The following is a 25,962-nucleotide window of genomic DNA, read 5'->3' on the forward strand; positions in this document are numbered from 1 at the left end:
GGTGGACCTTTTTGCAGCTATTCGCCTTATTTTCTATTTAATTATGAGCTTTAAATGCTGAATTTAGAAGACATTTTAAGCATTAACATGTTTGCTGAATTAGCTTGTCGGATGGCCATCATAACCACACTTTTTAATGTACCAAAAATAGTTAACCATTTAGAATAAAGAAATATTGACAAATGTTTAGTTTTAAAATACTAATGTATTACATCATATATCAGTAAAGAAAAAGTTTAAAAAAAATACTGTAGACAATAACAATTTATTAGGCAAATAACAAACTGGCTAGCACATTCAACATTCCTCCTTCAGAGTTTTGTAATTTGAATAATAAAATAAATAAATAATAATTAACAATTTAGGGCTTCAGAATTTTGAAAATTGAAAATGTATGGATAACAACAACACCAAAAATAGTATTCAAAGAGATTTTAATATGGGCTGCTTTTGGTGCCTCACACTATTTTATTGGTCATTTTTTCTTTCAAGAATAAGGTCTAAGGTTTAGAATAAAAGTTACATGTCAAAATGTTTTTTTCTATTTCTCTATTTAAAAACAATACAGTAGTGAAAGAAGACCTCTCTTATGTCAGATTTTTTCTTGCACAGCTGGATGTTAGACTCTTGAAAAATAATTGTTTGCATTGGCCAAAACTGATTAACTGAAGTCACACCAGAATTCCACTCAGTCTTAAAGCCTCTTTCGATGGGTTAATTTTACAGTTTGTGGTGGCATAACTGTCAGAATAGGACAAATTAACTCATGAAAGGGACAAATTAGGGCTGGGCGATATGGCAAAAATGCAATCTTGATAATTATTTTCCATATTTAACGATAACAATATATATTTCAATATAAGATGTTAATGCTTCCAGATTTAAAAGTGTACACCGACAACAACTGAGGCCACAAAAATAAGAGGGTTCATTAAATGTCATAACATTTATTTTAAACCCATTGATTTTTGGTGGCCAAAAATTCGGTTCATCAATATCAACGTTGCACATTTCTGCTCTGTAATTTGCTCTTGGATCATTGTAGAGTAAAAAAAGTCCAGAGCTTATCATTGTTACTGACAAAAATCAAAAATTTTATCACAATTTGATATAATATTGTTTATCAACCCATATTTAGGACAAATTCTGGTCCTTTGTCAGTGAGGGGTGGGTCTTCCGAACGACCCAAACCCTCCTGGCCTGTTGTGATATTGTGAATACCATGCCATATATATAAAAGCATCAGCAATCAACTGCAACAAGAAAAAAACGGCAGAACTGCAGTTGTTAATGTTCTTCTTATTTAAGTTGTTTTCATGCTTTTCCCTTCAGTGTTGTTTTCATTGGTTATTTGAATACCAGCAACAGACAATATTCTTAGAAAACCGACACACACAATCTTTGCATACAAGTGTGAGGAAAATAGCCCTGTCGTTCACCTTCCTGAAGGGGGGTTGCTGGAAAGGCGTCCAGGCTGGAGATGTGAGATGGGAAAGGGGAGGGAACGCTTCTGTACTCATCCCATGTTTTTACCCTGCTCCATTCTCGTCTCACGGTTTGTTTGTATTGAAACATAGAGATCATGCGCTAACCTCCTGTCCTCCAAATACCGTCTCTTTATCCCTGTGCTTTCCCATCCTCAACTTTAATGGGCCTGCTGGGAGAAATGAACCTACGTCATCTGGGTTCCGCTGTTGTTGGTAGACTGTGGGTTTTGTGTAGATACACACATGGCCATGTTTTGAGAACTTGCTCGAAGGAACTTTGTGAATGTTCTGCGGAACTGTACAAGAGATTAACAAAGAGCAGAGTGTAAACACTTCACTGTCTGCCATGGAAACTCCATGGAGCTGCTCGCAACACACTCATTTTACAGCTCTCTTTATGCACCAGTAAACCTGCCAGTCCTAAAGCATCTGCTTTGCATTGTAAATCTAAACTTCATTTATTTTATTTTATTTTTTTCATTTTCTTCATAATTTCTGAAGAAAATATAGATGATGCGTGCCACCACAGCACTGCCACAGGATGTTTAAGGGAAATTCAAATGCACATTGTGGTTTGCTAATATGCTCTAAGTTGGTTGCTAGGGGGTTTCTAAGTGGTTAGTGATGCACTCTGGTGGTTAATAAACTGTTTTTGTGGTTGTGAGGGTTGTTCTGGATATTACCACAGTATGGTGGTTTAAAGGTGATGCCATGTGGTTGCTAGTGGTTTCTAGAGCAATTCTGGGGAATTGGAATACTGTAAATACCCTTTCCCTTTAAATACCTTCATATTAAAGCTTTTTCGGATTGTTTCTGTGCAATTGTAAGGTTGATTGTGAGCAGTTTACTTGCTATAGTTGCTAGGGTATTTTGATGGTCATTCTAGGAGGTTATTAAGACATTTATATGTTTACCAGGGGGTTTGTGAGTGGTTAGTTATGCACTTTGATGGTTAATAAACAGTTTCTTTGGTTGCGGGGGTTGTTTTGGATATTAGCACAGTATGGTGGACTTAATGTGATGCCATGTGGTTGCTAATGGTCTCTAGGGCGATTCTATGGGTTTACAATATTGTAGCAAATACCTAGCACCTTCATATTAGAGCTTTTATTGGGTTGTTTTTGTGCAATTTTAAAGCTATATAGAATTATGGCTATATGGTGTTGTAAGTATTGAAAAAGCATATATATTTTTATTACTAAAATAAAGAAAAAAAATCTACCAACCAGGTCACTTCGAGAAAAAGCCCGCCCATAGTGTGCCTAAAGTGCAATGATTCATGGATTTATCAATTTCATTGCAGTCGTGACACATCAACATATCTAGCTCAGTTCAGGCTGAGTTAGAGGTTATTAACTTGGCTTAGATTTGGCCCAGATATGATCCATGTTTGGCCCTTGTCTGGAAGCCAGACTTGGTCCAGTCATTTACCATAATTTACTGCAGCATGTGGGCCAAGCAAGAGCTGATTGAATGGGCCAGAGCTGGGCCAGAGATAATTTGCTATGTAGGATGGATGTGTTGCAAATATGATCTATAGTTGCAAAAGGTTTCTTGAGTTGCTATGTTCAGGAAATTGTCATTGTGATTTGCTAATATGCTGTGAGCTAGGTGCTAGGGGGATTCTAGGTGGTTAGTGATACATTCTGATGGTTAATAAACAGTTTTTGGGGTTGTTAACACAGTATGGTGGATTTAATGTGATGCCATGTGGTTACTAGTGGTTTCTAGAGCAATCCTGTGGCGTTTCAAAAATACTGTAGTAAATACCTAGCACCTTTATATTAGAGCTTTTTTAGATTGTTTCTGTGCAATTGTAACATTGATTTTTTTTTCCGTTAACTTACTGGTTGCTAGGAAATTGCAATGGTCATTCTAAGTGGTTATTGGGACATTTACATGTGTTTGCTAAAAGGTTTATATGTTCTTTTACTGGTTTTGAGGTGTTTCTGTATGTTCACTATGGATTTTTAGATTGGATTGGTAAATATTGTGCATCCACTTAGTGCCTATTTTATTTCATATGTGCTTGCTAAAGGGCGTGTTTGTGCGTTTAAGATTTCTAAAATATTCAAAATGTGCTGTTCTGTGGTTGCCAAAGTGTTGCAAACGTGATCTGTGATTGCAAAAGGTTTTCCCTGATTGCAATGTTGCTGCTGCATTGCAGTGGTGTTTCTAGTAGGCATGTGATTTGGTATTTATTAGTGGTTTTTGGTTGCTTGAGCATTACTGTGTACTGGTGAATGCTGAGAAGTTCTAGGTGGTTGATAAGTGGTTGCTTGGGTGTCACCTGTGTTCCTTGTCATTGAAAGTGTTTTTCTTCCCCTTTTTTTAAACGCCCACAGCATGAACACTGTATGATTTGAGGTATCATCCATGTCCGCAGCACAAACAGAGCAGAACGAGTTACATGATGACATTCAAACTTAAGTATGAGCAATGGTTAAAGGGAAGCGTGCCTTAGCAAGCACCACCAATCATTCTTCATTCCAAGAACAGCTTCCTCATTTCACGAGTTTGTTAAAGCATTTTATCATCTCATTTCACCCCTGTAGGTCTGGTTTCTGTCTTCTGTCCGTCTCATTAAGTAACCTTTCATTTTCACACTCGGTGTACCAGCTGCCCCGCTGCCTCATGGTCAAGGTTGCTCCAGAGCTGAAGGTCAAGCACTCAATAGCGCTGACAATCCGGGAATGCAACTGCCATAAAAATGTCATTGGCCACAAGCATGAGGGCAGAGCTCCATGCAGCCAGCAGCCCATAGAGATTACATGCTTCTGCATGCGATAACTGCAACGAAGCTCTTTTAAGTCTCTCCGTTTATGCTTGAACACCAATGGGGTCACCTCTGGCTCATCGCACCATAATCACACTTGCCGGGAAACACCTGTTTCAATTCGCCAACATAATCTTTACTGCAGATGAAGGGATTTCGGAGTCTAATCTTGGCATTTACTGATTTATTTATTTTTTTAAATCGTCCCCTTTGCACAAACGTGTAGCATCCTGCAAGCAGAGGACTTATTGTTTTGCCCCTACTGGAACATGATTTATGTGTAAACACAGCCCTCAACAACACTCTGTTTTCAGTGTAAATAATCTGCAGTGATAACTGGGAACAAAAACACGGTTTAAACCGGTGTTGATTAAAACATAAGCTAATCCCAAGAAGCTCAGAAGGAAAATTAACTTTCCCTATAAAGCACTCGTCTTTCACAAGCAGACGGAAAATGTGAATTTCATTGTGCTTGAATACATAATAGTAGTATATTAAAATAGGCAGTTTGTGTAATATCTGCTCGGCCTTTGAGCCAAAGCAGGATCTGCAAATCCCCTCAGGCGACATTCTCATCCTCCATCAAGTGAATGATTGCTACCATTGCTGTCTGGAGCTGTATTTATGGTCTACCAATGTGAAACGCGACCACTAGGGGGACTTGTGTGCTGCTCTGTCTTCCGTTGCAGCAAAGCAAATAAATAAACCCCCTTTTTATATGTCTCATCTGTATTAATCTGCCTGCAAATCACAACAAGCAGATAATGCTTTTCCATAGTGGCAATAATAAAACGCTCCACACAGTTGCTGAGCGCGTCATATCTGAAGGTCAAGGTGTCCTCGACTTCCTGCCTGTGGCGAATAGAGATTTAAATTAACCAGTCTACTTTTTTTTTCAGCTCCTTGATATTAAATGGCCAAAGAAATGAAATATCAGAGTTGATATCCGTGAGCAGAACTCTGAAATTATTCCTTTTTTTGTGGAAAGCAGGAACTTGAGGGGGGAAAAGTCATTTTATCAGTGCGAAACGACATCAAGCGGCACTCTGCTTTGGTTTACTGTTATTGCTGTCAATATGGATTCAGAGGGGCAGGTCAGTGGTGAGTTTTCATAATCTGAGACGGGGTCATCTCGGTGCCAGCAGTTGCTTGACCTATGTATCCTGCTGGGATTTGCCTGAGATTATGGTTTGCAAAGAAACTGCTTTATATGTCTCTCTTTGTTCTGTTTTTTTCTCATACTGCCTGCTGCAGATGCACGCAGGTTTGCTCTGTCAATGGCAAACCCAGCCCTCTTATAAAGCCTCCGGTTAGAGTCTTAAGCATAATTTGATTACATCATGACGGACGGCAGTCATGTCTGACAGAGTGCCGGATGAGATTTTTCCATCCACAGTTTCAAACAGTCCAGTGAAACATTGACATGGTGGAAAAAAGATGATGAAATCTTTATCAATAATCATTTTGTCCCATGACTATAAACATATTTTTGGAAATTACTAATTAAGACATTGCCCTCTATGGACACATATGTTGTCTACACATATATTCATAGTTTTTGTATTACTATTTTATACTTGTAGACTATACAGCACTAGAATTATTATATTTTCAGAGGGTGTATTTTGTACAAAGTAGACACTTTCGGAGACATAGGTAAAAACACTTTTAGACGTCTTGTGGATTCATAAAATTTTCTTACAGTTAATGGACTTTGCTCATATTATTAGCATACACATGCAATATATTACACTACTATTGTTGAAACAATTTTTATTTAGAAGATGTTTGTGTTAAAATAGTATCTATTTTCAATAAATCAGTCTTAATTAATTGTAAAATAGATTGATCACACTTTACAATAAGGTTCATTAGTTAATGTTAATTAATGCATTTACTAAGATGAACAAACAATGAACAATACATTTACTACAGTATTTGTTCATGTAAGTTAACATTAGTTAATGAAAATACAGTTGTTCATTGTGAGTTCATGTTAACTCACGGTGCATTAACCAGTGTTAAGAAGCATGAGCTTGGATGTTAATAATGCATTAGTAAATGTTCAATTGGGATTAATAAATGCTGTACATGTGTTGTTCATGATTAGTTCATGTTAGAAAATGCATTAACTAATGAACCTTATTGTAAAGTGTTACCAATAGTTTTACTGTAAGTGTTTTATATACATTATGAAATGTAGCCAATCCTCCAGTCTTCAATGTCACTTGATTCTTAAGAAGTCATACTAATATTCTGATTTAGTGCTCAAGAAATTGTTTTATCAATGTTGAAAACCCTCATGGTTCTTTTCAAAAGGGTCTGACCAAAGCAATAAAGGGCTAGTTCACCTAAAATGAAAGATCTTTTATTAATTACACTCCCCTTGAGCTATACTCATCCCCAGAGACGTAATTTTAGATGAAATCCAAGAGCTCTCTGACCCTCCATAGACAGCAATTGTCCTGACACAATAAAAGTCCATGTGACTTCAGTGGTTCAGTTGTAATTGTACAAAAGTCCAAGATCATTTTTGTGCATCAAAAAGTATTCTGTTAGTATACTTAGTAGACCTTGTTAAAAAAAAAAAACTTCCAAAATGTACATTTTCTGTCAAAAGTCTTGTCACCTATCCAAGTTTTAGGAACAAAAAATAATAACTTGACTTCTAAATGATCATTTGGTATCAAAAGTGGCTTATATGAAAAGCAAATGCTACTGGATTACGCTTATTTTATCAAAATAAAATATGATTATCCCTTGATTTTTAAATTATTTAATAACGAGAGTAAGGTCTGACTTTGCTTAGACAAAAGACTTGTCACTTAACAGAAATAATGTACAGTATAGAATATAAAGCCATGGTGCAGTGGAAAAAGAATTAATATTGTGAACGACATCCATCTCTGCGATGACTCAAATAACTTGTTATTAAAGTCATCTGGCATGGCAAAGAAAGCATTCTTGCAGGACTCCCAAAGTTCATCAAGATTCTTTGGCTTCATCTTCGATGCCTCCTCCTTCATTTTACTCCAGACATGCTCAGTAATGTTCATGTCTGGTGGCTGCACTGGCCAATCCTGGAGCACCTTGACCTTCTTTGCTTTCAGGAATTTTGATGTGTAGGCTGAAGTATTAGAAGGAGCGACATCCTGCTAAAGAATTTGTCCTCTCCTGTGGTTTGTAATGTAATGGGCAGCACAAATGACTTGATACCTCAGGCTGTTGATGTTCCCATCCACTCTGCAGATCTCTCAAACGCCCCCATACTGATTGTAGCCCCAAACCATGATTTTTTTTCCCTCACCAAACTTGACTGATTTCTCTGAGAATCTTAGGTTCATGTAGGTTTGAATAGGTCTTCTGCAGTATTTATGATGCAGTTCAACCGTTGGTTCATCTGAACAATCTACCTTCTGCCACTTTTCCAAATAATCAACTAAAACTCCATTTATTATTTGTTGCAAAGTTTTTTTGTCAGGTAGTGTATATATTTTCCATATAATTACACTGCAAATAAAAGCAAACTATAAATTAAACAGACTACTGTGGATTCAACAAGATCATGTGACCACAATATACCCATTAGGTGAATGATAACAAATAACACCATGGAAACTGTCATAACGTCATCTGCACATACTACCACTTTTGGCTTACATGTATTTAAATAATTTGCTATGCAGTAAATAAAATGCTAGCATTTTTTTCCGAACATAACAATAGATATTTTAGATTTGGCAAAAAGCATATCTGTTTGTCATTCTGTACAATGACAAACTAGCAATCTAAATTTAACTTGGGCGTATAACATATGCTGCTGTCTGGGATTTCTGAAAGCCCTCTCCACATCTGTGTGTAAGTGTGTGTGTGATGAGTGATGTGGAGATGCCATGAATAGAAATATCTTCCTGTAGCACCTGTAGGCTGGGCTCTAATCTACCAGATGGCTCTTCTGATCGACCATGCTGTTGAATACACTACAGGTTTAACCTGTCTCTGGGCTAAAGTTAGTGCTGCATTTGTGACTCATGCTTTCACTATTGATTGCGCAACTGAAACCGTTTGATAATGTCACGTAACTCAATCGATTGCTTACACTCCAAACCTTCATTAAACTATATTGAAGGTGGTACAATGTTGACATTATAATGGTGGAAAAAAATATTTCCTCAATATCTTCTTGGAAGTAATATGATGCTCAAAACCACCCCCTCATACAGGACTCAAGTAAAGGCAAAAAATCCAGACAGAACCACAGGACATCAGTGTCAGTCTGAGGGGGTTATTTTACAATAATTACTGACTTTACACAATCTCTTCTTACTTGCCAAATAGTTTAAAAGTTAATGGATTGTGTTGTCAGGACATTGGAGATATTGGAGATCATCATGCATAATGCTACGCTTTAGTTTATAGGTATTTTTAAAGTGGAATAATTAGTGTTTTTCTAGCTATTTTTACTGTATATAAACTGTAAACAATAATATTAAAATTAACATTAATAATAAAATTACAATACTATATTAGGGCTGCACAATATATCATTCCAGCTTATCACTGAGATATCGCAATGTGGGCATCCGCAATAATCACGTAGCAAAATATGCAATCTTGAGTCTGAATTATAGTTGATCAGGAGCTACAGAAAATGTATTTAATCACTGTATTTATATGTAATTTATACAACAACATACTTAGAAATTTTAGATATATAAATACAGGCAGATAGATGTTAGATTGCAGATAGGCAGATTGTTTGTTCTGTTTTAAGAAAAATTTATTGTTTTAGGAAAAAAACTTTAAAGGAAAAGTTGAAAACAAAACAATATTTTACTTGATCTTATAAACCAGACAAAGCAAAGAAAGAAAAGATCATTTTTTTGTATTGTGATGATTCAGTTTTACTTCCTGAATACTGTTGGACTCCATACATTGTAAAAAATGCAGGTTTCCACACAATTCATGTTGTCCAAACACAAATCGATTAAGTTAACTTAACTTAACACTTTTAACAAATGTATGTGGATTGAACATAAAACGATTAAGTTGTCCAAAGGAAATATCAAGAATTGTGTTGATTCAGCTGATTTTAAACAAGCAGTTTAAACAACTAAAGAAATGAGTGTAGAAAAACATAAAATAGTGATATTCAAACTATCTTTTAAAACTGTATAGCAGAAATTTTAAATATCGCATTAGATATTTCCAATATCGTGCAGCCTTAATATCACACTCGTAGTATGTGAAGCTGCTTTGACACAGTCTACATTGTAAAATGCGGTATACAAATAAAGCTGAATTGAATTGAATTGTATAGTAGTGCGATAAGTCTGTATCGGCACTGGTGGGAGGCGTTCAACGTGCCTTAGTGTCCCACCAGTGATGACATACAGCCATATCGCACTGCCACGAGTATGATACTGCGTTTATACAACAGTTCGACTGCATAATCACGTATGTATGAAAAACATCAAACACAAAGAGTCTCAAAAGCCTTTTGTAAGAGGAACTACTTTCTTACGCCTGAAACAGTTGCTACTTCACAAACGTCACTTTAGAGCTGGTATTTGAATGATTCTCTAGCCTAGTACATTAGATTGTCCTCCAGTTGCAATATATATGTATGTAACGCTTCAGTTTAAGTTACAATTCTCACAATTAAACATTAAGCTTTGTATTGAGGCAAAAGTCAAAGTTAATGATTTATTATTACTGAATTAATGAAGTGTGACCCAAAAAACCGTGACCCTTTATCCATATTATATAAGCCAAAATCACCTCCATTTTTCATAGAACATAGCCTGTTGTAAAAGTTTAGAATGAAATAGGGGTGAACAAATGGTGGCAGATTTGGGCAATTTGCATCCCTTAATGATTTCCTTATATCTTTTTGAAATATTTGAAAAATCCTTATTGGTGAATCATGTAGGGTCATTAAAATTCCTCTCTGATTCCAAATCATAAATATCATACATGTCTCTGTAGCAACAGATTTCACCCATATTCCTTTTTTTGTGTTCACTGCAAACAATAAGGCACAACTTATGTCTTCCATATTTATTTTTAGTCTAAAGCACATTTGATCATGTTAGTTTCTGTAAGATCTCTTTTCTGTGGAACTGCCACTGTGAAATCATTACTACAAACGGCAGGTGTGTTGTCTTACCGTCTGCTTGAATTGTATGTGTGCATTCAGTGGATTGTTTAAAAAAAATGAAATCGGCCTAATGTCTGTGGTCTCCCATGGTTCTGAAATTGGTTAACATTTGAAAACCATAAAATTTGATTAAGACCTAAAGTTGCTATTAAACAGAAGCAGTGAAAGTTCTTTACTTTCGTACTCTAACTTGTAAAAAACAAATGACACTTGCAGTTTGCAGGTTCAAATGACACTAAATGATTGAAAACCTGCATATGTAACTAGTAAGGACACTTTTGCTTCACATGAAGGTCCAATCATACCATTACAGACAATTTATTTTCTATTGCACATATTTAGCTAATATATACCATAGGGTACATTTTATGCACTGCACCCTGGGATGTTGAGCAATATGTGGTCTTGCATCCATGAATTAGTTTACATATTAAATTATATGTATTCAATAACACAAAGGAAACAGCCTTTAAGATATGGCCAAGGTTTAGATCCAGATATCCAGGCTTTCACTCCAGAATTGATGCACTCGCGCGGAGGAGGTGTGTTTTCTGTGTCCCTGCCTCCTGGCTCCCTGGTGTGTATGTGTGTGTGTGTCAGCGGAGAGCGTGATGTGCTCATCAGAGCTGAGTTCTTAATCCCAGGAGATGGAGCTGCCCATCCCTACGAGCTGAATAATGGATGCCCGCTTCAGCGGTCCAGCAATCTACAGCTCAGCAAAGGCAGGACGGGACAGAACCATCTTCCTGTTCTACAGGTCACAGCTAGGGAAAACCCTGACTGTGCAAGTCAGCGATTATCTGGATGTACCTACTGTATATCCTCCAGATCTGGACTAAGTAGACAGATGCATTATTTTGGAATTTAAATTAGCTGCTACGATACAGAAATGCAGTAACTACACAGTAGGCCTATATAAACCAAATTTACAGAACCACTTTAATTTGAGGTCTGCAAGGCGTATTTACCCAGTCACAACAAAGAAACAAAGGGGGTACCAAGTATCACTTTAGTTTTTGGCCCACAATTGTTATATTTACATTGTAACAACAAGAGCGTAACAGGCTCTACTTTAATTTACAGCTCACTATGATTTCATTTAGAATAAGCACATATGTCACCAACCTTATGAAAGTAACCAAAGCCAACTCCACAACAACACCGTCATGTTCAGAGCATGTTCTGAGGTTCAGTTTGCATGGTGTTGTGTGGCATCAGTGCGCAATGCAGCTGTCTTTTAAGCACTTCTCACAATATAAAATACTACTCTTGTATCAAAGTACTTATATACTGTATAACTGGCTATTAGTACAAAAGTATGGTTGTTTTAAAGGTGCCATTGAGGGCATTGTTTCAAAATCCTAAATGCTATCTGATATCTATGGCATAAGTAATTTTCCAGAAAGAGTTTTATGGGTTTTTTTTATAACCAGAGGAATTAACACTAGAATGAAAAGCACAATTTGACCATATTTGGAAGGGTTGTGCAGGATGATGTACTCTAAAATACACACTTATACAATAATCATACTTAATATGTGAAGAATTAGCCCCCGTTTACACAGTCAGGTCTTGATGCCCAATTCCGATTTGTTGCCTAAATCTGATTTGTCTGCCTGTCTGTTTACACGTTGTTTTAATTGTGACCCATATCCAATTCATGCGTTTACACTTGCCATACAATTTACGATGTTGTGCATGCATGAAGGCGGATTCTAGCATCTGTGCCATGATGATAAGTATAATCCATTTATAAATAATATTGTTTTGTTTGCGTCTAACCATCCACACAAAAACTTTCTTATTATTTTGTTACTGTCGTACCATGGATATGTTTTCCAATTTTCATTAAACGTAGAGCTAACAAATTACTAGATAAAATAAGAATTTAATCGGTTGTCATCAGTTAAACAAGCCGAGTCCTTGCCAGAAGCGGCCCGGACTCTACACACAGACTCGGGCCGGATATGGTTAACAGGAATCATCACAAACGGATGCGCGCGAGCAGGCTGCGGGCCATACTCGGGCCGGATAACACTTGCCGATGACGAGTCAAAGCCAGAGGTGCCGAAGGGCAGTCGAGCTCAAGCTGATTACTACCTGCTATCTAGGACTAGCCACGATGGAAGAAATAGTCTTGTTTTTAGCTCTGCGAAATGTGCGAAGTGTAGTAAAAGCAGTGAATGGTTCAGTCCAGAATTACCCCAACTCAGTTTATGTAATGGTATAGCCCTGGTGTGTGTGTGTAGTTGAAGATGTAGCTTTTGCCTGTGTGCGCAGTGCTGCACACTGGTGTTGGAGAGAATAAAGTTGTTCTATGTGAAGCCGTGTGTATTAAAAGCGACAAAAAGCAAAAGTTATAACACGAAGTTCGGCCAACTTTAAAATAATTTTGAGGCGGAGGTGGGAAAGGGCCGTCATCGGAGCTTACACTTATGGTTTATGTGCTGTATGATGTCCTCCACCATTCAGAGGAATGTATGGGTACAAGAGAGGTCTCAGGTCTGGTGGAAGCAAATTGTGGCGACTGACCACTTTCCTCCTCCATGTATCCTCTGATGTTGTTTACCGCGTAGGCATCGCAACACACGCTCTTCCTTCTGTCATTAAACCGCGGAGAAGCACCCCATTGTCGCAAGTTTAATGATGTACAGAACGAAATGCCTCAATAAATCCAATCTGCCCATTTACATGACAGTCGCATTGTCACATATCTGTATCTGATTTATTTCCACATATGAAGGAGCCCTGAAACCGTCATAGAACAGATCCGATCTGTGTCACATTTGTGCAAAAAATCGGAATTGGGTCACATTTAACTGGCAGTGTAAACGGGGCCTTATTTGACCAAACTGAGTAGTTGCCTCGTCAAATGACAATCATTTAGCTGAAGTGGAGTAAAGGTTCATGTTAGGAGCAAGTAAGCTATCTGTAGCTAAGTCTGCTTCTCCGTCACTGTTTCTGAGTAAGGCGTTGTAAATAAAAAGTTGACTAAATTATAAATATTCTCAACACAAGATCCTGACAGAGATATATTTAGAATTGTATTTTGAAATTTTAACGTATATAAAAAAAAGCAAGAATGGAAAAACTACCTCTGCATCAACAGATGAGTTTTATAAATTGCCATTCCTTGACTCAAGAAAAATCTGAGTAAGAGCATAGAGATATGACACCATGCATAAATGTGATTAAAGCACTTACTGTATATTATGCAGTTTCCATATGTTTGTTGCCTAATTACAAACATGATCTGCAAACAACACAGTATATATGTTAAACTAACAAAGTATATATTAAGGAAAGCCTATTCAGTGTGGCAATAAATGAATGTATAATCTGTATATCCTGCATTTTGCATTCTGAAGATCTTTGTAATCTGATAAGACGCATTGCTGCCTGTTACACAGAAGCTCATTTACTCTTCCTCAAGCCTCTCTTATTTTCAGAAAAGATAAATACAAATCCCACATATATAGTATGTTTAATACAAGCTTTACAAGTTTACAATAGATAAACTTAAGAACAAGTGGAAAAAAAATTACTATTGTTCTAATCTCACTAGGAAACATTGTGGCCAATTAAACACAGCCAAGACATATTAATGATCTCTTGTGCAACGTAACATTTGCTTTTGTTTTTTGATTGACCTCTTTTTTACTGGGATTTCACACTCACTGGATTTACATGAGAATGAGGAAACAGTTGTGTTTGCAGTTTATGGTATGTCACTTCCATGTGCTGAACACTTAATATTCAGCTATGCTAAGGTATATCTAAATTTCCATTCTATGCCTTTAAACAATGTTTTTACTTTACAAATGCCTTATTCTTTAATAGTGTAAGTAATATTTCAGTATAATACAATTCTTTTTCTCTTGTTTCATGTAGTAACAGTGTAAAAGTGTTCTTCTTGAAAATAATTTTTTAGTTGACTACCTTTTTTTACTTTAACATTTTCTCTCCATACTTAGGCCCAAACCCAGTTCTATCCCTTCCCTATGTCCCTTGAGTGTGAAGGGGTCAGGATAAAAATATTCCCCTAAGAAATGGAACACCACTACACCCACACACGTCATCATATGTTGACACTAGCTTGTACATCACGTGAGATGTCATCTGCAGTAGTTCTACGAGTAACGTTTAATAGATTACTCACTAGCAAAGATTCGTGCTGTATTTGAACAGTCTTCATTTTCAACTCAAAAGTCACATGAGCCTCCGGGTTACATCAGGCATTCCTGTTATGATTGGTGGATCATGTTACAAGAAGCAGGAACTGGACTTGGTATTTACAGTGTTCATGTATGTAACCAAAGGACAACAACATCAAAGTTATATCATGTGTGCTGAAAAAAAATAAATAAATAAATAAAAAAAAAAAAATTGCTTGTTTATTCTGTCAAGTCATTGGGTATCAGAATATAAAATATGTTGTGGGAAACTTTTTAAAGAGCATGACCATAAAAGCATGAACACCATCATAAATGTAGCAAAACAGGTGGTTGTTTTTTGTAAAAGTTATTAATAATGCCAATATCTTTACATTACATCTCCTTGCTCGCTTTACCAGCCATGTTGCTGTTGTAGCTGGTGTTTTCATGACATTTCTCATAACCCTTCATTTGTATTATGGTGCAGAAAAATCTTTGTTTGAAGGACTATCTGGCACATCCCCATACCTCCATACCTTCAACCAAAAGAGAATCAAGTCACCTCTACCCTTGTCTTGCATAGCCAGATCTTATACTGATGGCAAAAAAAATCATAACCAGTCAGGATATTCTTACAGTTAAATTCCCTTTAATTGACTCAAACAAAACTTTTGCATGTATTTTAATAAGTGAAGTTTCAAAAAACTAATTTTGAGAGGAGCATGTGATATAATTGATCATGGCTGGTCCCCCGTCTGTAATTATTAGCAAGCCAATTGGATCATTCCAAACACAACATACATGTCTTGTCTAACTTTACTCCCTTATCTTCGTTTTTTGAAGAACGCCCCCCATCCATCCCATATCCCTCTTCCTCTTTTCTTAAATAATCTAGGATTGGGGGACACGGCAGCTCAGTGGCTAGCACCCCAGCTGGGCCATTTGGTATTTCTGTGCGAAGTTGCAATGTTCTCCCTATGCTCACGTGGGTTTCTCCCGGACACTCCAGTTTCCTCCCACAGTCCAAAGACATGCGGCATAAGTGAATGATGGTCTATTCCTCTAGGGCTGCCCCTGATAATCAAGGAAGAGGCTGAACGAATTCGGGAGCTCTCGAGAACTACTATACCTGATCTCATACACCCTTACATGCTCATTGACCAGACGAGAGCCTTGGGCTCAATTATTTCCGAGATCAAGGTTCTCTCCTGGAACAGCATGACAAACCTGCTAACATTATCAAGCAATATTTAAGTTTGAACACTTAAAACAATATCATGACGTGAGTCTCACATAGTTTTAAGAATTGTGCATCTATTAATAAGCATATTCACTGATGTAAACAGCACAGCTTTTTTATTCCATTAGACTTGTGTTCAGATAGACTGCTGAAGATTGTTAAACATTCGACTCCAGGAAATCTTATACGTATACTACAGGACAACTTCAAATCATCTGAAGTGCCATATGCATCAGACTTTTAGCCAGTGATCTGTGGTCAGTGCTTGGTGTAATGTCTGAGGCTATCCCTACCCCTTCACTTAGGGAAGGGTTAAGGGGTGGAAATGGCATTGGGCTATTCACATATGTACTATATACAGTAAGCAGTTTTTTATTTTTATATTTTATTTTATATTTTTATATTTATTTTGAGAGGTTTTTACCTTTATTTTGATATAGGACAGTGGAGTGGATCGGCAAAGGACCTCAAACTAAGAATCAAATTCATGTCTCCGTAAGCACTTCTATGCTATAGGTGAGTGCACAGTAGCACTAGGCTATTAGCACCGACTGGTAAACTATTTTTACAAAAATGTATTCTGTAAATTGCATTTCCTTACAGTGCTTGGAAAATCTTGGGTTTTATTTTAAATCATTGCCAAATATGCTGTATTACAGTAAGTTGATCATAATCATAATGCCATACCCCTTCTTTATATTTCCAAACCTCCATCTCTATACTCTAATCTGATAAGCAAGCAGGCAGATGTTTATCCTGCCTAATTCATCCTCCCAGCTGATGCACGATGTAATCCCACAGAGCGTATCCCGCTGTGACATCAGACACCGTTGCACGTCATGCGTCGTATGCAAGGATAAAGCAAGGATGTTTTTCATTTTCCATCTCGTGAGTGTAGCTTTAGCGTAGCTGCTAATGTTGTTATGGCAGCACAGCCTCCATCCAGAGACCATTTGCTTTGTTGTCTGTAATTCCAGGAAGGACCAGAGTTAATGTGTACAGGTCTTGTTTTTTTGGCCTCTCTCACTTTCATGACCTGTTTATCACCCGCTTGCCCTTCAGTCAACCAGCAGACCTCGTAGCTAATTCAAAGCAAACTATTAACAAAACAGCCAATGCTGTTATCAGGATAAAGGTGAGCTTGTTGATGCCAGCACAGTCTGTAAATGATTATCACTGTGCTGCGACCTCTAGAAATTGAGATCACAAGGATTAGGAGTTAGAAAGTTAGTGTTATTTTTCACGTGCTGTAGTAGAGTTGATTATAGAAAAGATTAGAACGTATATCAGTCACTATAAGATTTGGAGTCTATAATCCAGTTTCACAAATGATTCAGTATTTAAGTTTGGTGTTAAATTAAGTCTTTTTGTTCATTCTGTGATCAAAATGAATTGACAATGATTTTATGCATATACTGCATTGTCTGTGGGGCAAATAATAGTTTGATATTTGTAGGGGTAAACATTTTCAGGTTTGATTAAAAACATTTAAATTTGTATTTCAAAGGTTACAGGGACAGTATGTGATTTATGCCATTAGAGGGCATGTATTCACAATAAAGCCATACTTTGAGGCAGTTAATGAAGGCCCTGGCTATACTTCAAACAAAGTTCTTGTTTGAGAGAAGTTCGATAAGGTAGAGTGGCGGTACCAAAGAAACCGAACCAAACCAAAAAATCTTTGAAAAACATGCTTTCTAAATAGGCACATCACAGTAAATTAATTGTAAATCTAATTATAGTAAATCACAGTAAATTCATTGAAATGAAGTATAAATAACTGGGCTAAACGGATTTTAATAGTGTCATGATGCTTGAGTGTACTGTTAAAGACAACAACAATGGTGGCTGAGAGAGAATAGTTTCATAAATATCTGTCAAACAGCCTTTCCCATTAGAAGCACCACCACAGGATGGTACATTGCTTTATATTTGTGAACAGACACAGAAAGATATTTGATTTGAACTTGATCAAATGTGCTGCAATACGGTTGTGCTTCTCTTCTGGTGCAAATACATCTGTACCAGCTCTGCTACTTGATCCTCCAGTGTTTATGTTGCTAACTTGGTGTTGTTGTGCTGAAAGTTTTTCTCAGTCTGACTCTGTAATGCATAGATACAAAGCACTTCAAAGAAGCTGGAGTTCCAGAACACAACCACCGATTGCATAATCACAACAATGGAAGCTCAAAGGCGTTAAAGACAAAAATGAACTCCCCTAAAGGTTTGGATTGAGCCTCATTCACACTACGAGCGACTCGGAGCGGGAAAGCCACAAGCGACCGTTCATTTCAACAAAGAGTGAGCAGCTTCTGGCAACTTCCGTCAATGCTAGCAACAGTGACCATTGGTGACCAGGTGGATGTGTTGAGCGATGCAACAAAGTTGAGAATCCTTCAACTTTATGCAAACAAAGAGTGACTTTCTTGAGCAGCAGCCAATAGGAGCACCAGTAGAGCTCACATTATCCCCTCTCAGTTCGCTCGGAGGCCGGTTGTATTCTTTGTGATTAGAACTGTGCAGACCTGCGTTTGCAGCAGATCGCCACCTAGAGTGACTGTTAGCTCCAAACTTGCTGCACGTGTGAATGAGACATTAGTGAGCTGTTGAAACAAACGCAAGCTCAAACTTTAAAAAAAAAACTCTGTTTTGGCCAGATTTTGTAAGACATTATGAAATTTCAGGCCTTGAGTGTGGATCATTTGAGTAGTTGTCTTTATTACCTGTACAACCAATGGGACACCAGCAGAAATCATGATCACAGATGAGCTAAATTATTCAAAACTGACTATGAAGCAAGGCTGAAATTCATCAAAGTAAATCAAGACCACTGAAGCAATTGCTGATTAGAGACGAGCATGTTACAGCAGTAAAGCAGCTGAGCTTTTATTATGCCACACACAGCCAGTTGAGGTTTTTGTTAGTTTCCGGTTGTGTATATGAGGAAGAAGCAGCACAGTTTTATTGTGCTATGTACGTTTTTAGGTTCTTTTATAATTCTGCTCCGTGCAGTCTAATAAATCAGAACATATTAAAGTGGCTGTAGTGTCTTCCTATTTATTTTTTTTAAAAAATAAAAATCTAACCAAAAATCAAGGGTGTCATTTGTAAGGAGACATGGTCCGTGCCACTAATTTAAATTGCTTATTTCTCTGTAAGTATGTAAGTCTAAAATCTTTGTGCTTATAAAAACAACATGAGTGTGAGTTAAAAATAGCATACTTTTTGGTGAACAAATCTTTTATTTTTTTATACCCAGGATAATTAGGTAAGGCAAAGCAAGTTTAATTATAGCCCATTTCATACACAATAGTAATGAAAGTGCTTTACATAAACAAGAATAAAAGAAACAAGAAATAAATAATTACAAGAAGTAAAAATGTTTGAAACTGTTCTTTTCAAAAGAATGAAGAAGAAAAGAAAGACATGATAGTGCAGACTGTCGGATGCAGCACAGTGCTCATTTAGTAAAGGCACAGCTAAACAGATATGTTTTCAGTCTTGATTTGAATGTGCCTAATGTTGGAGCACATCTGATCATTTCTGAAAGCTGATTCCAGCAGTGGATTACAGTGTCATCAAGGCTAAAATATGCATCTGCACCAAAAATTTAAATAATCATTTATTTAGAAACATTCACTTAAGGTCCAAAATGTGTGATGCCTTCTTTATTTAGTCAACATTTTTCCAAAGTTGCTGAAAGAGATATCGTCAAACAAAGCCAAACCCTATTAATGCAATGAGCTCCAGTAAAAAAAAAAATCCATCTTTGACTGTTCGAGGAAACACCCTTGTCATACAGTTTTGATACCACCACGCTGCCCCGCCCTTACATTTCATCAGAATACAACCCCATGCCTGTTTACATTCTTAAAAAGAGTCCAGACAGGACATGCATATTTAATGCTGTAATGCTGCTTTTATTTAGAGGACATATTTTACGACTCTTTAGGGCTATGCTAATTATTTGTTGGTGAGCTCGGTGCATATGGTGTGCTGCACACGTGCATGTTTGAGCTCTCTGACTGCTGGCGATTTCAGCTGACTGCACTGATGCGGTGACCTCTACGTCCCGGGCCGGAACTGTGCTGCTCAATAATACATCAGCATGTTCTTATGAGAAATGCAGCAGTTGAGGTAAAACCAGCAGTGTTGAGTTTGGGGTGCATGCATTTTTCAAAGCCCACCTCTTCTTCTGTTTCTTTCCGCCTTCTATTTTTTTTAAGGCCTCAAGCTTTTCCTCCATTAGTCATCAGCGATTTGGCGGATCTTGGTCTCTGCTGTAGTGAGTCAGTGTAGCCGCACCACCCACACGCCAAAAAAAACACACACGTTCATGCACATATCCGCGTTTAATCATTATGGAGGGCAGAGACAAAGACATAGTCACTCCTTTATTGGATGTAGTGACATGGATCGCTATGAAATCCACCAGATACACATGAAATGTTTGCCTACATACAAATCATTCTTACTGCAGACTAACCGAATGGGATATTTTCCTTGATTTTCCTGTTAGGTTGGGTTTGGTCTTCGTCATTTAGTTGAAAGGAAGAAGTGTGTAAATATGTTAAGATTGTGACACGCCTGTGCTATTGAATGCCTCATTTGATTGGTTGATGAACATTCTAAGGTGTTCATTTACTTTTACAGAAACTCAGAGCAAAAGTTCTGTAATTCCAGAAGGATGTAGTATCTCTTTACCTAATTATTTCAGGTATTCCAAAGGTCATTACAGTTGCAAACAGCAAAAGACCTTAAGATCACACTAATAATGCAAAAAATATAAAATACAAATTATTACTTTTTTTTTTTTACTCCAAATTATATATTTTTAAGGAAAGCACAGATTTCCTCATGCTGTCAAAAACACCAGAAAAAGTTGTCAGTGCTGTGCTGTTTAATCAATAAAAACAATTTACATGAGATTTCTCACTAGTGATTCAATAAAGGTACTGGGTAAAGGACAAATACCTGACAAATATCTTGAAAAACAAGTTGTGAGTCTTCAACCGTCTCCAGTCTGTGGACTTATAAGAAAACAATGCACACTCAAGGTTTAGGGGTCTGTAGTGGTTGCATTATTACCTCAGACAGTACTCATATAGAACCTTGTAAAATCCAATAGTCATTTTCAATCAGATTAAAGCCAGTGCTGATATTCATGTGGTCATTAGCACATTAGACATTGTGTTATTAAAAGTCTAGTAATCTCACTAAGTCTCTAAAGATACAGTACAACTGTAAAATGATACAATAATAAATATATACAGTTGGAGTCAAAATTAGTTGCTCTCCTGTGATTTGTTTTCTTCAAATATTTGTCAGGTGATATTTAACAGATAAAGGATTTTTTTACAGAAATTTGTATACTATTTTTTCTTATGGTGAAAGTCTTATCTGTTTTATTTCGGCTAGAATAAAAGCAGTTTTTACATTTTTTAAAACCATTTTAAGGTCAATAATTGTCAGATTGTCTACAGAACACACCACTGTCATACAATGACTTGCCTGATTACTGGTTACTGACGTGACGTCATCGACTTTCGCTTTCAGATTTAAAGGGCTAGCATTGCACCAGACCCCCTTAAGTGGTTTCCTTTGAAAGTGTAGAATCTATATTTTATGCACATATGCATCACTTTGGTTTTTATGCTACTGTACAAAAGTTATTTACACCTAAATACACAGTATTTTAGAAACCAGAGCTAGGTGTTTTACATTGGTTCATTTTCATATTTTTCATATGACACATGTGCAAGTTATAGCTCAAATGAAAGCTCTTGCCGGTGCTCATACGGTTCCATGGCGCAGAAAAGAAAACAATATTTATGATCACTAAGCAGCCCCAGATAGCACAGACAGCTGTCATCTCTTACCTTATGCTGTGTGCTTCAGGGCCATTTCTCCTCTGTTTTTGAGGTGATGTGCATAAGTAATCCTTTTATATGTCTCACATGGTCCAAACATAGTGAATTATGTTTGATCAAACAAAAGAATAGTGAAATATAAAAGAACAATCAATCCCTGTGGCTTGTATAGCACCTCTCGTCAGTTGGAATACAATAACTTTTGCATAGATTATAATAGAGACATTTTTCTTTTTTCCTATGATTACAGGCATGTGCAGGAACCACCAAAATTAATTACAGCAAGCCAGACCACACAGAACCTAAAAGGAACACTTTCCATTTTGAGTTTATAAAAAAGAAAATACAAAAGGAGCCTCTTTTTTAGGTGTTTATTATAACACAGACAACATATACAGTTATTTTAAACCCTTTCAATAGTGTTTTATGAAAATTCAAAGGGTTTTCTTTAAAATGATACCAATTTTTTTTGCGATTTAAACCTCTGCATTTGCATTTGGAAAGCTTTTAAATCTGGGTAGGCAAAATCCAGGCAGAAATCCTGAAATAACAGCAGAGTTTAACTTGTTAATAAATTACTATAAAAATCATATGGTTGTTAGAATGTTGCACTTTTTGGTGTTATATATATTGGTCAATATACTTGTGATGATATAGGCCTATTGTTGTGTAGGCAAAGTTTTCATATTCACAACCACATCAGAGGAATTTGGGGGTCGCAAGTCACTGCCATTGTTCTTTTACAGGTCATGGGCTAAAAAGTTGGAAACCTCTGGTTTAGGGCAGGGGTGTCAAATTCAGTTCCTGGAGGGCCGCATCCCTGCACAGTTTAGTTTCAACCCTGTTTCAATACATTTACCTGGAGGTTTAAAACAAGCCTAAAGGACTCAATTAGTTTGATCAGGTGTGTTAATTAGGTTTAAAGCTAAAGTGTGCAGAGCTGTGGCCCTCCAGAAACTGAGTTTGACACCTGTGGGCTAGGAGTATGATTCTTGCTTTGGATGCGAAAGGGCCCAGGTTCAGATTCCTGATGAGCCCCCATATGTTACAACCAGTTCAAAATTGTAACATAAGACAGACAATGCGGACCAGGTAAACTGTAAAGAGAAAATATTTATCAACAAAAGACTTGATTAACAAAGGCTATTAAAAGCAACCAAAGTAAGTACAAATGGATATCAGAGCGCAGAGTGTGTGCATAATAGTGAACTGAGCTCATGATCCAAAACAAAATAAAATAATCACAATGACAGACAGGAGGGTCTGGCTAATCGAACTACCTTCTCACATCAAATGTGGGGCTCTTTATAGTTGGCACATAATGGGTCTCAGTTGAGATGACAAACACACAGATTACTAGGCTCACAAAAACAACTGCTGCATCCCAATTCACATTCTACACCCTAAAAAATATTATATACGTTTGAGTCTGTAACAGAAGAGTATGCAAGCTTTAGGACATACTACTTCCTTGTTGTCAGATCATTATGTTGCTTAGTTGCAAGCCCTGTCAATCATCCACACATCATCCACATTTCTTTCATATCTAATTACCTACCTTATTTGAGAAGCAGCAGCAGGTTAATCTTCTATGCGCAAGTCTTTCATGCAGAGAAATCTCCTCAAGTCTTTGGGTAATTCTGTATTGTTGTTGTTGCAGATGAAATATAACACCGAAAACACTGTTTCATTATTTTCCAGTGGGCTAGATATTAGTTACCATTCATACAATCATCTTTACCGAAGTCTCTCTACTTGACGGTTGGTCTCGCACGTCCATCATGTTTGAAGTTTATTTACACTTTCCACTTGTGTTTGTAGTTCTAATCGAATTCACGTCCAACACACAATGTATTGTGGGCAATATTAGCGGTTAGAATATGGACGCCTCTACACTTCGAATTTTAAATGGAGATAGTAAACCATCCGGGTACCTTTGGCATACTCTTTTCAACGTACTACAATTTGGGATATTCTAATTTTCAAATACTATTTAGAATGAATAGTATGCGAATAAGGACACAGCAAACCAGGTCCAACAAGGGACCTAACAATTATGTACTGGCGTCATAGCAAAGATAAAAGAACTCAGTTATTAGACATTAGTTATTAAAACTATTATGTTTAGAAATGTGTTGAAAATATCTTTCCGTTAAACATAAATATTGCAAAAATATATACAGGGGGCTAATAATTCAGAAAGGCAAATAACTGTATATTGTTTTTTTTAAATATATATTAAATAGATGAACACCACTGAACCCAAAATATTGAAAAAATATAGACCACAAGTAAACATTGAGAATGATTGCTGATTGGCGGTCTCTAAAATTAACCCAGGAATGGACTTGTCTGAAAACACCAGCCTCATTAATTGAGGTTAATATTAAATTAAACAAATTAATAAATTACTATAAAAATCATATGGTTGTTTGTATGTTGCACCTTTTTAGTGTTGTCAATATGGTTGTGTTTATATAGGCCTATTGTTGTGTGGGCAAAGTTGCATATTCATAACACAGCCCTGCACAGTTTAGTTTCAACCCTGTTTCAATACATTTACCTGGAGGTTTAAAACAAGCCTGAAGGACTCAATTAGTTTGATCAGGTGAGTTTAATTAGGGTTAAAGCTAAACTGTGCAGAGCTGTGGCCCTCCAGGAACTGATTTTGACACCTTTGGGCTAGGAGTATAATTTTTGCTTTGGATGCGAAAGGACCTGGGTTCAGATCCCGGACGAGCCCCCAGGGGGCTAATAACTCAGAAAGGCAAATAACTGTATATTGCTCTATTTTAATATATAATAAATAAATGGATACTACTGAACCCAAAATATTGAAGAGTATATAAAATTACATATTACAGCTTAATTTTTATTCTCCGGTGATTGAAGTGTTAATCAAAGCACTGTCTAAGTGGCCTTCTGTGTGTATGCTAACTTCTGGGCCTCCAGCAAGCACTCCCTTCTGATTTGCAGGTGTGCTGTGTGTAATGAGAAGCCTTCAGCAGGTGTTGAGGTGACTGGGGTTGCCTGGGCTGTGCTGTGCTCCTCACTAAGCTCGCTGGAAGTGTTCAGCACTGAGCTAATGCAGGGACAGTCTGTTCCGACAGAATCCGTTCCACTGGGAGGGCAAAGAGAAAGATGGAGACACCGCCTCCCTCTCTTTCTCTCTCATCCACAGTCTACTAAAATATACTTTGCACCCACAGTCTGTCTGGCTCATCATTGCTCCCTCTGCTCGCCTGCAAAGGCAAAGTATTGAATCTAGCAGGTTGAAAACTTGCTGGAGTGTTAACAAGCTGCTGCCTTTGGGTGTTTTTGTTCAGCAGCTGGACACTTGCAATGAGTCTCAATATCACAAAGAAAAATTGCTATAGGCTTTGGTTTCATTTGCTATTTATTCCCCCAGTAGCTAGTTTTTTTCATTGTGAAATGATTGTTTTCATCTTTTTTTTCAAATTCAAAGGTTTTTTTCCCTCCAAATGTGCATTTATTTAACCCTAAGTGAATGCAGAAACTTTTTAGTAGGGATGCAAAATATATCGGCCGATAAATGCTATTTTTAATGTCATCGTTATCGGGTCGATATCAAAATTAGGCCGATATCTTTAAGCCGATAGATTATGTAAATGTACTGCCTGTCTCAAGCATGCATGGATCAAACTTGTTTAGACATTTCTGGTGCACTATAAGCTTTTCTCACACTGTTTATTTCGTCAAAGTATATTCCCAGAAATTTTGTGTGTTATTGCTGTTTATTGATGTCTCAGTAAGTATTTATCATTGTAGATATGTTTAATCGAGAGTCATCATGTATTTTGGTTTAAATTGCCTCAGGGAAAATATTACATGTGTATAAATAAAAGATAACTTTTTTGTGTAATGACAACAGAATCTTGCGGGAGTGTGGTAATAAAAGTGTCAAATGACCTGGCGACTAACAATTGTGTAACAAGTTTTATTTGAAAACATTAGAGCTGGTTTCAGTTCTTTCATTTTCGGTTTCATTTTATTTCAAATATAATTATCTAACTTCTTTGTTAATTAAATTTGTTATTTAACCTATTATTTTTATGCAACAGACAAGTTGCAAGTTAATTTGCTATGAAGAAATGGAAATTATTTATTTTTGGCATGCTGATTTATGTGAAATCCTAAATAATCACCTTGCAATTTAATTTTAATATTATTGTTTGAGTACGCTATTATAAATAAATAAAAATAAATAAAAATATAAAATTTTGAAATATTTATATTTATCTGCCTATATATCAT

The 25,962-nt window shown here is 36.8% G+C and overlaps 1 protein-coding gene across 4 annotated transcripts in view; it reads left to right on the forward strand.

Annotated features, from left to right (window-relative positions):
• The window catches only part of arhgef37 (Rho guanine nucleotide exchange factor 37), an 87,893-nt gene extending 62,265 nt beyond the window's left edge, over nucleotides 1-25,628 (forward strand). For 2 of the 4 annotated variants that reach the window (XM_087281504.1, XM_087281505.1), the window contains exons 13-14: nucleotides 16,258-16,333; nucleotides 17,934-19,197. In XM_087281504.1, coding sequence (XP_087137630.1) covers nucleotides 16,258-16,293 — 36 coding nt within the window. In that variant the 3' untranslated portion in view covers nucleotides 16,294-16,333; nucleotides 17,934-19,197. Of the gene's footprint in view, nucleotides 1-16,257; nucleotides 16,334-17,933; nucleotides 19,198-24,663 lie in introns of those variants that run through there. The other 2 variants (XM_087281506.1, XM_087281507.1) reach the window with 1 other exon arrangement.
• The last annotated feature ends 334 nt before the right edge of the window (nucleotides 25,629-25,962 follow it).

The sequence above is a fragment of the Danio rerio genome, chromosome 14 (assembly GCF_052040795.2).
Source record: "Danio rerio strain M-AB ecotype USA chromosome 14, GRCz13ab, whole genome shotgun sequence".
Taxonomy (NCBI): Eukaryota; Metazoa; Chordata; class Actinopteri; order Cypriniformes; family Danionidae; genus Danio; species Danio rerio.